The 14,294-nt window shown below is 43.9% G+C and overlaps 1 protein-coding gene across 2 annotated transcripts in view; it reads right to left on the reverse strand.

Moving 5' to 3' along the window:
* Positions 1-7,163, reverse strand: part of efna5b (ephrin-A5b) — a 100,079-nt gene extending 92,916 nt beyond the window's left edge. For both annotated transcript variants that reach the window (XM_061817458.1, XM_061817457.1), the window contains exon 1: positions 6,330-7,163. In XM_061817458.1, coding sequence (XP_061673442.1) covers positions 6,330-6,454 — 125 coding nt within the window. In that variant the 5' untranslated portion in view covers positions 6,455-7,163. The remainder of the gene's footprint in view (positions 1-6,329) is intronic.
* Between the last annotated feature and the right edge of the window lie 7,131 nt (positions 7,164-14,294).

Here is a 14,294-nt window from a genome sequence, read left to right on the forward strand (position 1 = left end):
CTGCCTGCCTGCCTGCCATTAAATGCCGTCAATATTTTTCAATTTAATATGACGTCCCACCGCAGTGAAAAGGGCTCTTAAAACTGAGAAATTCACCGGGTCCCGGATGACATACGCAGACACAACATTAGATGCGCTTGCACGAGAATTCGGCCTCCACAAACAGAACTGCAGTCGCAGTCCGTAGTGGGGAGACTTCTTTCAGGGCCAAAATATATTCTGTAATTACTATTCTGTAGTCACTTTCCAATATCCACCTCCTACATTCCGATACAACTGTATTCACTGCTGTAGGAACTGAAGTGGATGTAAAAAAAAAAAAAAAAAAAAAACGTTTTAAATGATTCCATAGTGCGTCATCAGGGCTCACGTTTTATTGACACTGTCAGATGGTCATTCATTTTAATATCTTACGACTGTAACCACAACAATTGTGGTCGAAGTTTGCGTTGGTGTACAACCGCATTGTACAACATGCATTGTTTGGAGCAAAATAGTCAGAAAACCTCTCCATTTTATTAGCCGAATAAATCTTTTGTAACTGGCCCTCACAATGTCAATAAAAATACCAATGTGTTGTTTGATGATTTTTTTTTTTTTCCTATTTATGACCGTGATCCACTCAACCGAGTGATGGTACACCTAAACCAGGAAAGTGAAAATTTTAATGTTATTTTTAATTTGTTGTGCTTTTGTAGGGTTAGGGTTAGTTAAAATGTTCAAAAATAACTTGGGCAATGTTGCTATCTGGCAAAAAATATGGTGTCGTCTACTAGCTTGAATGCCACTCTGAAAATGTTACTTTAAAAAAGCATTACAGCATTATTTTTAGTTACATTTTCACTGCAGTTCTTGTTTTGTATCCTCTTAAATTGGTTGCACCTAGTAAAGTGGCCCGAGAACACACATGTAATCATTCCAATTTTAAATTTGGTAGTTAACCCTTTTGATAAAAATGCATTATTTCCACGTTGGTGGGTAAAATTGTACGCTGCCTTTCCTTGCACCAGAGTTACATATCCCCTGAGTCACGCCCGACCAACAATATTTCTTCAGTGTGCAGAGTAGCAGCTCCGCCAGGGTCACGGCCAAAAAAGTCCTCGCTCTCCTCCGCCGCCACACGCCGAAAGAGCAGCTGCTCTGCCAAGCACGTTGACTCCACATTGACTGCTGCCCGCCGGCCTCATTTTCTCGTTCGATAGAAGAAGAAGAAAAAAAAAATTCGAATCTAAATGGAAAGTGCATTACGGGTCTGTTGAGAAAACACAATGTGACATCTCAACCTTGACCAAACCCAGAACAAAAACTATCATCCCTCTTTGAAACTGTTTGTTTGTTTGTTTGTTTTTCTGCCTTCTTATCCTCACACTCCATGTCGCCTCCACTTCTTGGACTTTGCAGCTCAAGCCAAACTTGGTGGCTGCCTGTCCCACGGGCGAAAGAAAGACTACGAAGCGGGGGGTCATTAGTGAGAATTAATCAGTCCTCGTACAGAGGAGGAAGTTTAAAAAAAACAACCAAAAAAAAAAAACCACTCCAGTAAAGTTCAGAATAGAGCAGCATATTAGCATATGGTCAAAAACTCTCTCATATGTGCAGTCAAAGCCAAAGGCAAATTGATGCTTAAAATGCCAATATTTCTGCGTCGCGATAATATTGCATTAATTTTCCATTTCCATGTGACCTTCAAAAGCCAGTTACAGTACGTTCCTCATCGGTAACGAGAAGTCCGAAGGAGAGGAAAGAGGAGGAAAGCAGCACTTGCTACATGAAAATCACAAAATGCATGCAAAGACAATATAGGAAAATAGATATGACTGCAAAAAAAATAACCCTAACATGTAGTGAAAGATTTCTCTGCTAAAACATGTAATATTTAATGAGAAATATATGAAACATAACTCTATCCACATTTTTTCCTCTTAAAAGACGTACTGTATTATGAAAATGGGCTATAAAACTGAAAATATGTTTTTCATTATGAAGACAGCTAAAATGTGATGACTTTCACATGCAGCCGAAAGAGGAAAACATGACATCTCTGGTGCAAATTCAATTTCCGATGTCTGCTCGTACATCTTTCGGGGGCTCGGCCATCTTGTGCGCACTCCATTCATGAGTCATTTACATGTGACCCTTTTAATTACTAATAATCGCCATTATTTTGTCAAAAGGCTTTCTTTTTCTCATACAAACATACTGCGCAATTTATTGCTTAATTATCATCGTGGAAACGTTGATTCCGCGCCAAGCAACTGTCAGTTAACTGCAGTTAGTAATGCGCAATAGCACCACCTACTGTCTTCCGAGCACTGTATGTTTTTTTTTTTTTTCAAATGTTTTAATGTCTTTTATTTTTTTTTCCACTTTTTGTTTTGCTCCTTTTGATGATGTAAAGCACAGCGTGCACGAAATGCTCCACGAAAATAAACTTGCTTTGTTTTCGCCTTACGTGAAAGTTCTGACGGGCTCCATTTCCTTGACCCATTTATGGGAAGTTATCGATATCTCATCGATTATTAGTCATTACTACTAAAGTCATATGACGGTCCCATACTAAAATGCAGGAAATGCTGAGGGAAGTGTGTTTTAACACAAGTTATGACAGTCTTTTTTTTTTTTAAACAACACAAAATCTACATTAATATTCTAACCAAAAACAAAAAAGTACAGAAAGTCAGTAAAATGTGTAGAACAAACAATGCAACGCATTTTAATAATGATAATCATCAGCATCAGTCAAATCCGCATATGGACAGAATTTTTAGCGACCAATTCATCAATTATAATGACAGTCTCGAATTGAATGCTTCTCAAAATTCCGCAAATTGTAAAAGTGCATAGTTTTTTTTTTTTTTTTTTTGTCGTCGAGATCTATTATACTATTCTAAATTCTTAAATCTAATTTTGGGATCGATTTTTTTTTTTTTTTTTAATTGTCAAAACTCAGCAGGGGTTGATGATTCCGGCACATTGCCGCCATCTTGTGCCTGAGCTAACTTCCGCGGGTTTGCTAATTTGCCATTTCAGGATATTTGAATGTATCGCAAAAACGGTAAGAAAAACCATCAAAACTCATTTCCAGCTGGTGTTGAGATCCCATGTGATTTTTAATCAACAAATATGATCATGCTCCACATAAAACGGCAACCAACTCTCGGACATGATCTCCATAAAGCCAACATGCAGAAATGTATAAAGAACAGTGCACTGGGTTATTAAATTAGTTTATATAATTTGGAAAAAGTGCAGTGCGGCAATAAGTTCCCCTTAAACTTTTCTCAGCTCAGTTAGTGAGCAGTAAAAAAAAACAGCCTGAAATTCCCCAAATGACCTTGCGTAATTTGTACGGTCACAAACGCACCGCTGGAAAAGAAAGACCTTCAAGGAGCGTCGCAAACTTTGCGTGACCTCTCGGAGTCACGCCGACCTCCGAGAGTCCACCAGCGCGTGCGCAGGGACTTCCGACACATCTTATTGTATTCATTTGGACGAGCGCATGCAGACCGAGAGAGCGAGAGAGAGCGAGCGAAGCAACAAGGGAGGACGGCTTAGGGAGACGCGTCGCCGAAGAAAGGGCATTAGTCTGTCCTCTCATTCGAAAAAATACAAGCAAAGGCAGCCGGCTGAATCGCGGTCAGCAGACGCTGCCTCAGAGAAATCCGTTACGAGCCGCACGAACCCCGCGAGGTCGCCTCTCCAAAGACTCCTCAATCGGGCAAAACGATAAGTGAAGGCAGAAGGGAGACGGGACCCAGAAGTGGTTGGACCAAAACGTGAGGCCACGACACCGTTTCCGACTTCTTGTTCTTGAGGTAGAATTGCGAGGCAATGGTGGATTGTCGCCAAGCAAAGAACGAGGAAATCCCCTCAGCCCCGATTACCAAATGTTCGCACTGATGGAAAAGTACACCTTTGAAATGTAATTCTTTTTTAAAGGATAAATCCAGAAAGCTCTCAAATTGTGCAACTTACCGCCTCCTCCTCTCCGCTCTCACTTTAAACTTGACCCCGTCCTTGCACTTTTCAAATAATTTCTTACAACAAACTTCTTGTTCTCGCCGTTGCCTTGGTCGCGAGCTTGGCGTTTCATTTATTTCTTATTATGCTCTTCAATACTTTGCCGGTTTCATATTATCGTAAAGTTGGAAAATCTGTGGTTGATGTAGCCAATAAATTGGCATATTTTCAACCAATACTTTAATTTGGAGGTCGTTTCGACTGGCCTGGGAAAAGAATTATGGATAGATTGCGTGGGTTTGTCCCTGGTGATGAAGTTGGAGCACGATATGACAGAACGGGACACGATCGACCTGACTTGAGCGTAATAAATCAGAAACCAAAGACATTTGGAGACAAACCAAACACATTTGGGGTGATTAATCCCCTCAAGCTTGTCATTTTCCAGCCGGGAGAATGTGCCGTTCCGTCGGCTGGAAAAATGAATGGCGGCGCAACGTCTTCTTCTCAAAGAGTGACCAGAAAATGATGTCAGCTTAACACTTTTTAAGTCACCTGCTGCATCATTTATGACGCCCCGCTTCATTAGATTGGACCTCAGCGGACTCACGGCGAGACGGGATCACTTTTCCCTGCGCAGAGTCGATACCGCAAATGATCGGAACGGCCTCGAGCGTCAAAGGCAGGAGAACCTTTCGCCGGTTATGCAAAAAGTGAACTTGGACGTTTGTCAGCGTACTCATCAACAGTACAAGTTTGGGTTGGGAGCAGTTAACAGTACCTGGAGGGACGAGAGGCCGAAAAACTGCACATGGACCGACCGGTATTAGCGATCTTCCCAAAAGAAAAAAAAAAAATAAAACCTGTTTCCTTCCCCGAGGCAAGACGCAGGCTTTGGAGGAGCAACAAGGCTCAAAGCTAGCCTTGACTTCACGCCGTACGCCTCCAAAAGAAGCAAAACATGAACCCGGCTTGGTGCAAACTTCTCGTGTTCCCGTCTTCTTGATGTTAGCGACTTTTACTTCAATTTGGTCTTATGAGCTGAAAGTGAGAAAACCTGTCAGCACATCTGGAAGAAATCAAGTTAACCGAGCGTCCAGTCAAGTCAAAACTCTCGCAAAAAAAAAAAAAAAAAGTGTGCGGGGAGGGGGGGGGGGTAGAAAACAAAATACAGACCTGTGAAAGGATGTCTATCAACAGCAAGAATCAAGGTCAAAATTACAGTGAGAGAAAAATAAAATAAATATCGGCAAGTCGGCTCAGAGACCGCAACCGGTCGTCAAAGCGTGAGGGGATCAACGACTTTGTAAACTTGACCACTCCACTGACCCCAAGAAGTGACCCCTGTCTTTCCAAACTTTAAATCCAGAATGGGGTGGGGGGGATCTTTAGACAAACATGAGTTGACTGGCCCAAGACGAAGCCTTTATTTTACTCGACAAATATTTATATCAATTCACCGGTTGAGAGGAGAAAGAAAAAAAAAAAAAAAAAAAAAAAAAAGCTCACTCGTGGAGGTGTTTCGACTTAGCAAGTCTGAGACAAAGCTGCTCGGTCGGACCCCGGAAAGGGAAAAGGCCCGACTAATTGCTGGCGGGCGCAATAGAAAACTTGTCATGGGCTCTCAAATAAAACTGCTAATATTTGCACGCACGCTGGGCGTCTTTCACATTCGGAAAAATCGGACTGCTGTTTAGAGATTGAAAAGAGAAGAAAAAAAATTCTTTAGTTGGTCGCGGAGTCTTTGTTAAATTATAGGCGGCGTTGTTAACGATCGCAGGAATCCACCGTGTGTCAAATGAGGCGAAAATGCTGGACGCAGTTTTGTGTTCATTCTGCAAAAGTTGGGAGAAAAGTTATTCAAGTTCACAGTTTCGTGTGAGCTTTTGTACTAGGAAAATGTGATGCAACACGGTGAAGTGAATTTTTCTAATCAGTGACTCTTTAAAAGTATCCAAATGGAAATGTTTTTGTTTCTGGGGAAAATAAATAAATAAACAAAAAAAATGTGATCATAGTGAGAGTTTTTTTTTTATTTTTATGATCTGGGTGTTGGGGGGTAATTTCGGAGGACACTGGGGAAGGAAAAAAAAAAAGATGCAATAAAAGCACATTTAAAGAGAGTTGTAAACTGTTTTGTCATTATTTCATAATGTGCGTTTTGACAGATTCTAAGCATATGGGCTCACTTTTCTGCACGAAAACGATGATATTTGGAAAAATTCTACTCAGTTTATTCCCGTAAGAATTCCCTTCTGGTTTGAACGCAAAATTGCTGGCTCTCTTCGTAGTCCACTCCACAATGTAAGGGTGCCCGCGCGAACCGAACCCGCCCCGCGACGGGCCGCCGGCGGCGAGGTGACACTTACTTGGCGTTGGTCCGGTTCCAGAAGACGGCGTAGCGGTCGGCCACCACTTTGGAACTGGGCTCCTGGCTAAAAACACACATCCACAGCCCCAGGCAGACGGCGAGGATCATTTCCACCTGCAGCATCACTACGGCAAAACTTGGCCACGTATTCCTCGTCGTCGGTGTCGCGGCAGGTGAGCGGATCTCATTCACGGCTCGGTTCGGAACGCTCCAGCGATGTGGCGCGTGTCTCTCGGAGCTGGGGGATATATGTCGCCCCCCTCCCCCCTCTGGATCTTCAGGGGTGCGTCAACAAGGTGAGTGACGAGGAGCGCACCCTTGGGTGCTCGGGGACGAGTCGGTGGCAGGAGCGCGCGCGCGCACACGCACGCACACACAAGAAAAAACGCGGCCACGTCAGAAATCCATGTAGTCCGCGCAACTTTTGTCACTTGGCGTGAGGTGAGGGAGGGGAGCTTCGAGGACCGGATCGATCAATCCAAACGACGAGAGTGCGACGCGCGCACAAAGAAGCAAAGAATTTGCGCCTTGTCTCCTGCGATGCGTCTCGGCGTCCGGCTCGAGAGGAGACACTTGTTTAGGTGCGCATCCCGCCGCGTCCTCCTCCTCTGAGCAAGCACGGCCGAAAGCAAATGCGGCGGAGTCCCACGCGCGGCGACACTTGCGTGGCTCTTCTGCGTGTGCACGCGTCCGTCCGCGTGTACGTGGCCTCTTGTAAGTGTGGTTGTGTGTGTGTGTTTGCGCGCGCGTGTGCGTTAGGGAGCCTCCGGAGAGAGAGAGAGAGAGAGATGGAGAGAGGGAGAGAGAGATGGAGAGAGAGAGAGTGCGCAACGTCCACCAGCTCCAGACGCCGACTGAGTCGGTGGCTTTGCTTTACTGCGCTGCCATTGGCTCGCCTGGGTCGGCCCCGCCCACCCAACCCAAATCGCCCCTCCTACCCCCCCGCCTAATCCACGCCCCCCCCCTCCTCTCACCCCTTCCCTCCCCACACCGCCCCCCCACCCCCTCCCTCCTCAAACCCGACTACAGTAATTCAATTACAAAGACTGTTTTGGTCCATGTTATGATAAAATTTGTTTCGAACTCTGAATGTGAAATTAGGAATATCAATTTGAAATCAAATAAATTCAATAAATTAAAAAAAATGCATCTTTTGTGTTGCTTTTAATTGAGTTGTGGTGGAGTACAATGATCAGGCATGTCGATGGAAATGATCCAAGTTCACATAATTAGTCGGAAATGATTATTTATGAATTACAATTGTATCTTTGTTCATCTTCCAGTGACACATCATGACAGGCAGAACAATTTTAAGCCCTTTCGGGAGATGGCAGAAGGTACAATAAATTCGCCCGTGTCGACTAAATCGTAGCTCAGTGAGCGAATATCAGCCTCGTGTTCAATTAACCAGCCTTGAGATGATATAATCATCATTTGACTATTTTTGTTTGCCAGGTTAGGAAACATTCAGCTGGCCTGTGTGCGCTGAGTGAGTATCAGAAAATTATTTGATGTATCCCAGATTATGAATATAAAAGGAGTGGGACTGAATCAATAAATGTTGTGGCCTTTCGTGCAGATATTGTACCCACCCCAGAGCGGGTCCAGTTAAAAAAAAAAAAAAAAAAGGAAAGTTTGAGCTCGAATTGCGCCGAACAAATCATACTTGCTGAAAGTCGCATAACATGAATTTTTGTTCATCAATCTATGGCAATTACTGTATGCATAGTGACTTGCGGGGGAAAGGCAATACTCTCGTGCACCTACGTCATCAAATCACGTGACTTTTATTTTCGTCGCCTTATTGCCGGTCTAACAAAGCATTGTTCAATGCTAAGTCGACACAAAAATATGTCTTATAGCACGACGCCCAGAGTCTTGTCCAATACCGTTAGACATTTAGAAGGTGAAAATAAACAAAGGTACGTAGGAAATTTTGATAAACTCGCAATAGAGGACCCGCATTTAATGCCGAAATCGATGTTTCTCGCCGATGAGAAATTGGACTGTTTTGTGAAATTGGATGCATACAAATGCTTCGTTGCTGGATCTGTTCTCATCAGGAGTAAATCCCACAGAGTGACGGTTTTGACGGCTCGTGAACGCGGAAGCCTTCGGCCACACGTGAACCTTTGTCGGAATCCATCGATTTTTTTCAGATACTATTCCACACACATACCAATATTTAAATGAATGCCCCCCGGTTTTACACAAACTTGCATTCATAAAATATGATGGGGGGGGGAGAGGGGAAATGGAATAGAAAACTGATGGATGGAATTTTGGGTACGTGCTCAAAACTTACACTACACGACACCTGCTGTTACTCTGCACACTCGACATTATTCAATCAATCACTGCGAATTACAATTATTTGCAAAAATGTCAACAGTTTGGATGGATTCACACAGCTTCCGGTAAAGTTAGTTATGTTGAATTATTTCAATTGTTCTCATGTGGTTCGTTCATTGCTACCTTGTGTAATCTTTGCAAATATGATTTGTAGTGGGCGTTGCATAATTTTGAGATTATTGCATCTTTATTTTTAAATGAATCACATTCTGTCAATCAAAAGGGAACAATGTTATCTTTGCGATGGCAGATTTTTTTGGGGGGTGGGGGGAGGCGGAACGCAGCTCACAAAATGGATATTATTAAATTAAATTAAATGCGGTGTGGGGTCTTTGTAATATTTTCCTTAACTTATTGAGTTACATGAGTGGAAAATAATGTAGTCCAGTTGTACAATACTCAAAAATTACAACCACACAGTCAACATATTGTCAATCAATACCTCGCTGACATGGTCAATCAAAATTGAGGCCATTTATTTTTGTATAACCGCATAATTTTTGCTACATCTTTTATGTTGGATCTCATGAGCATGTGTACCTAATGTTGTGGCCTGTACTCGAGCTATTTTCCAAATCGAGGGATTTCCCTGCCATACATGAGAAAATGTAAATACTGTCCCTGCAAAAACAGCAAAGCCCATAGACTGGTAACTCATCTAAATTGTTTAAATGGCAAAAACCAAAGCATTTAATGTTCCATATCCCACTCATTCAAATAACAATAAATAGCTACAGTATATTGTTATATTTTTCGTTGTAACTCTGTAATGTGAATGTGTGGATTTGCGTGGGTGGCTGAGGGGGGGTCAGGCGGCGCTCCGGCACCGAGACGCCCCACAGTGGCGACCAGCTGGGATCGCTGACTCAGCCGGGACCAGATCCAAGTTTGAGTCTGCATCTGTCATCGACTTCAATCAAGAGCCAGCGCTCACGAGCAGGATTTATGAAACTTTAGGAAACGAGCTGCAGCCCTGAATCCCGAACGAGGAATACCGGTCACGTGAAATACTGTAAGGATTTGTGGATATACATAATGGGCTGTCGGTCTATCAACATGTTAAATGTATTTCCCCCAAAACAGAGGAATGTACACCGTTTTTGTGCTAATGCTGGTCTACGGCCTCACATCCAGCCAAAGTTCCCACAACTTTTTCTTCGTGATACATGTGGAGTATTTCCTAGATCTAAACGGTTACAAACCAGGAAAAGTATCTGGGTCTTCTTTTGACTGAGATCAATTATCCTAGATGAAATTTCGACAACAGTTTCCACAGCCGCAATACACAACGGTCGTTTAAAAGTTCAAGAGAAGTTCCTGCAGTGGAAATGTGCTGTGTGTACATAAATACAAAATCCGTGAACTGTGCATGCAATGAAAATACCTCCAGCGAGTGCCCCCCACCCCCGGGGGTGGTCACAACAGGGTGCTGTTTTTGTTGTTGTGATCGGGCTTCCTGCAGACCAACCGGGACATTCCTTCGGAGTACAACATCATCCAAACTCTGGAAGTGGGCAGGAGAACTGGTTGTCAGCCAATCGCAGGGCACATGGAGACAAACACGCGCACTCACAATCACACTGACGGGGCAATTTAGAGTGTCCAATTAATGTCGTATGTTTTTGGGATGTGGGAGGAAACCGGAGTGCCCACCCGGAGAAAACCCACGCACGCACGGGTAGAACATGCAAAACTCCACACAGGCGGGTCCGGGATTGAACCTTTTGAACCCAACCAACAATTGATTGATAAAATTGTGATGGTCTGAGCACTCCCCCGTGCTGAAAAGTCTCCTTGTGATCAATGCGCATGCGTTACTAACAGGGGAACTCTGGATACGTAGCAGACACTTACTGGGTAATCCCCCGGTCTCATAGTTCCCCTTCTTCTACATAGAAGTAGCTAACATACATTAACAAAAGTTGATCAAAAAGATTACAAATATATGTACGTTCGCCGTGTTGGTCTTTCCGAGACGTCCATAGCGAACATGAACACTCGGCGACAAGTTGTCAAAAGGCACACGCTGAACCATGGATGGGGATGTTTCAGACCGGCCGGAAGTTTACAAAATATACACGCATGCGCAATAATCGCAAGGTGATTTTTCAGCACCAGGAGAGCTCAGACCATCACACCGGAACCTCAGAACTGTGAGGCCAACGCTTTACCAGCTGAGCCACCGTGCCGCCCTCTTCTACGATTACAACTTTGTGATTTATGGCAGTCTTGATGCCTCTGAGGCACAATGCTGCCTCTCACAGGGCAGCCTTGGTACTATCATAATCGGAATCAACACACGAGGAATTTTTCTCCGGCAGTCGGTGCTGCCCTGGTACGACGTTCAGAACAAAGAACATGGAACAACATCGCAACAAGAACAAAGAACCAGAGACATTTCTGTTTACGGCAACTACTCCTTATAAGAAGACTATGACAGATAACCGGGCTGGAGGACTTGCGGTTGTTGGTGCAAATATTGCGATAGACGTGGGTGGTGTGTTGCGTTGTGTTGGTCACCCTGAGTACACCACACACTATAAAAGCAGTAAGAAAACGGTATTTTTTTTTTTTTTAATTATTCCTCCATGTTGTGTGTGGTCTCTCACATTTAAAACAAAATTGATATGTGGTGTAATCTGCTTCAGTAGATTTGTATGTACATACATATATACATATTTTTAGATGTGTATATATAGATTTTTTTTGTTATTTTCAAGCAATGGAAAGAAGTTTTCCACTTCCTCTGAGCGTGTTTGCACAACAGGTGCCGACTGCCTTTCAAAGCTAGACACGGAGAATGGATGGGGTCAGAGGTGGGGTAATATTTTAAGATAATCCCCTTGACCCCTTCTCCCGGGCCTGTGTAAACTCGGGGGGCATTCGCCTGACGCTTTCAACGGTAACACACACGCACAGGGCGCCCAGGCTTCAATCCCGCTCACAAACGTTAAACACACTTTCCTCGAGCATTTTGGCAACACACACACACAAACAGGACACGATCAACGAGCAAAGGGGAGGAGGGGTGGAGAGGTCGTCCTGGAGGTCATCGAACATGGCTGTTTTCACACCCACTTTACAGCTATGACTACATTCCTCTCCTGCTGTGTTCACTCACGCACACAGACACACACACACACACACACACACACACACTCACGCCCGCATTGATAACAAGCATATTTGACTGACTAGAGGGCAGCACATACACCCCATGCTGCTTTCATTTTCTTTGGCACAGATGGAGCTTTTCTCCCGCCCGACCCTCCTTAACCTGCTGTCATGGTCGTAGTGGGCCGCACTGATTACTTCAATGACAGTGGGGAATATTAACGCGCACCATTGGTGATAAAGCAATGCGCTTTCTCCCCCCTCGAATACTTGCGAGGAGCACCATGAGGCACACCCAGTAACCTCTGAAATAGGAGCCGAATCCAAATGTGTCTTTCAAAAGATAATATTCGCCGCTTTAAATAATTTAACGATACGGTATTACTATTGTTACGCCGGGGTCCGGTGTACAATTCTAAACCCAAATACAGCCACGGCAATGAGCACGGTGTAGAAATGAATACGCGTCATCGGAGTGTAACTGCAAGTTCGCCACACTTCCACAATTGCAACCTGCGCCGTTTGGAAGCAATTACAGTTGTGAAAGTATTTCATCTGCTGCTGTGCAAATGGACAGACAGCGGGTAGGAAGGAGAAGCAATTAGCCATACAACCTCTTTTAAGGAACAGTTTTGCAGGTGGAAAGTTTAGCATTTTGCCGGCTCCGTCGCCATTAGTGGTTGCATTAGGAGAAAGTAAGTAGGGAGAACTTATTACGCGCGTTACATGGTTAAATTACAAAATAAAATACAGCCAGAAAAATTCTACTAACTAATTACACACTTTAAAGGAAAGATTGTCTTTTTTTACTACCTTAGAGTTCTCAGCCAATGCTAAGTATAGCTTTTATCACCATGATAATTAATAGCACAACTAGTAGGGCATTGCAATGAAGCAGCGGTGACTATTAGTCAAGAGTGTGAAGAAAACAAAGTTTCACTGTTAGAGGTTCCGCTTAAGAGATAGCAAAGGTGGACGACTTCAAATATTTGGAGTCAACAATACGGAGCAATGGAGAGTGTGGGAAGGAAGTGAAGAAACCCGTCTAAGCGTGGTGGAACAGTTGGCGGAAGGTGTCTGGTGTTCTATGTGACAGAAGAGTCTCCGCTAGGATGAAGGGCAAAGTTTATAAAACAGCGGTGAGGCCGGCCACGATGTACGGATTAGAGACGGCGGCGCTGAAGAAACAACAGGAACCAGAACCGGAGGTGGCAGAAATGAAGATGTTGAGGTTCTCGCTCGGAGTGGCCAGGTTGGATAGGATTAGAAATGAGCTCATTGGAGGGACAGCCAAAGTTGGATGTTTTGGAGACAAGGTTAGAGAGAGCAGACGTCGATGGTTTGGACATTTTTCAGAGGCGAGAGAGGGAGTATATTGGTAGAAGGGTGCTGAGGATGGAGCTCCCAGGCAAAAGAGCGAGAGGAAGACCAAAGAGAAGGTTTATGGATGTGGTGAGGGAAGACATGAGGGCAGTCGGGGTTAGAGAGGAAGATGCAGGAGATAGGCTAAGATGGCAAAAGATGACACGCTGTGGCGACCCCGAATCAGGACAAGCCGAAAGGAAAAGAAGAAGAAGAAGAAGAAGACGGCTATCAGAAACTAACGCTGATGACATAAGAAGCTAAAATGCTAATCTGTGCTAACACTGCGCCTCTGCTTTCCATCTGAAATGAACCTCAGTGTTTTATTGGCCACTTTGAATTTGCCCTCATTCTGGTAATTTTGATACAAGAAAAGTGGCTCCCTCAAAAGTTTTGTTTTGATGTATAGAAGAAGTATTTTGGGGCAAATTGGCAAATGTCTGGCCTTGAGCCCAGAAGTTTGTCCGTCGTCTCAGTTAGTCTCACACATTCTTAGTCTTGGGAGGCCCAGAGCGAGGGCCGGTTAGCACCTTTTGTCTAAAGGCTGCTATTCTTTTGCCGACAGGACAATTGAAGCCTGAATAATAACACGGGCTCATTAAAAAGATGTGAGAATGTGCCTCGGTTTGTCTGGTGTCAACATGGCCGCGCGGGTAAGCCAGCGGGCCATTAAGGACGAAATTTTCTTTTCTGGGTGAATTACAAACGGATGACAAATCAACGGAAAATGGGATGTGAGAGTACAGAAATGGAACAAATACAGATGAAGACGGGGGTCGCGTTCAACATTGGAGAGCGAGGTCTCCAGCTTTTTCCACACACAAGACTTCAAACTTGATTCAAAAGAAGATGCATTAGATCCTTTATATTTCTCTCCAGAGGATATATGTCAAAAAGCTGCATCTCTTCATACTTTATCATTGAGTGTCAGTTCGTCAGGCCCTTTCCACTTGAAGAGAAAGTATTTGGCTCCCGTTGGTGGTTTTCTACTTTGTTCTGCCTCTTCCATCTTCTTTGTCTTTCTTTTTTTTAACCTGTCCTGTTCACCTAGAACAGTTCTTCCGTTCAACAGGGGAGTCTGAAATATGCCCTCCGCTTATTTTTTTTTTTTTTTCAATTATTCTGATCTTCATTG

This window comes from Syngnathoides biaculeatus, chromosome 4, assembly GCF_019802595.1.
Source record: "Syngnathoides biaculeatus isolate LvHL_M chromosome 4, ASM1980259v1, whole genome shotgun sequence".
Lineage (NCBI taxonomy): Eukaryota > Metazoa > Chordata > Actinopteri > Syngnathiformes > Syngnathidae > Syngnathoides > Syngnathoides biaculeatus.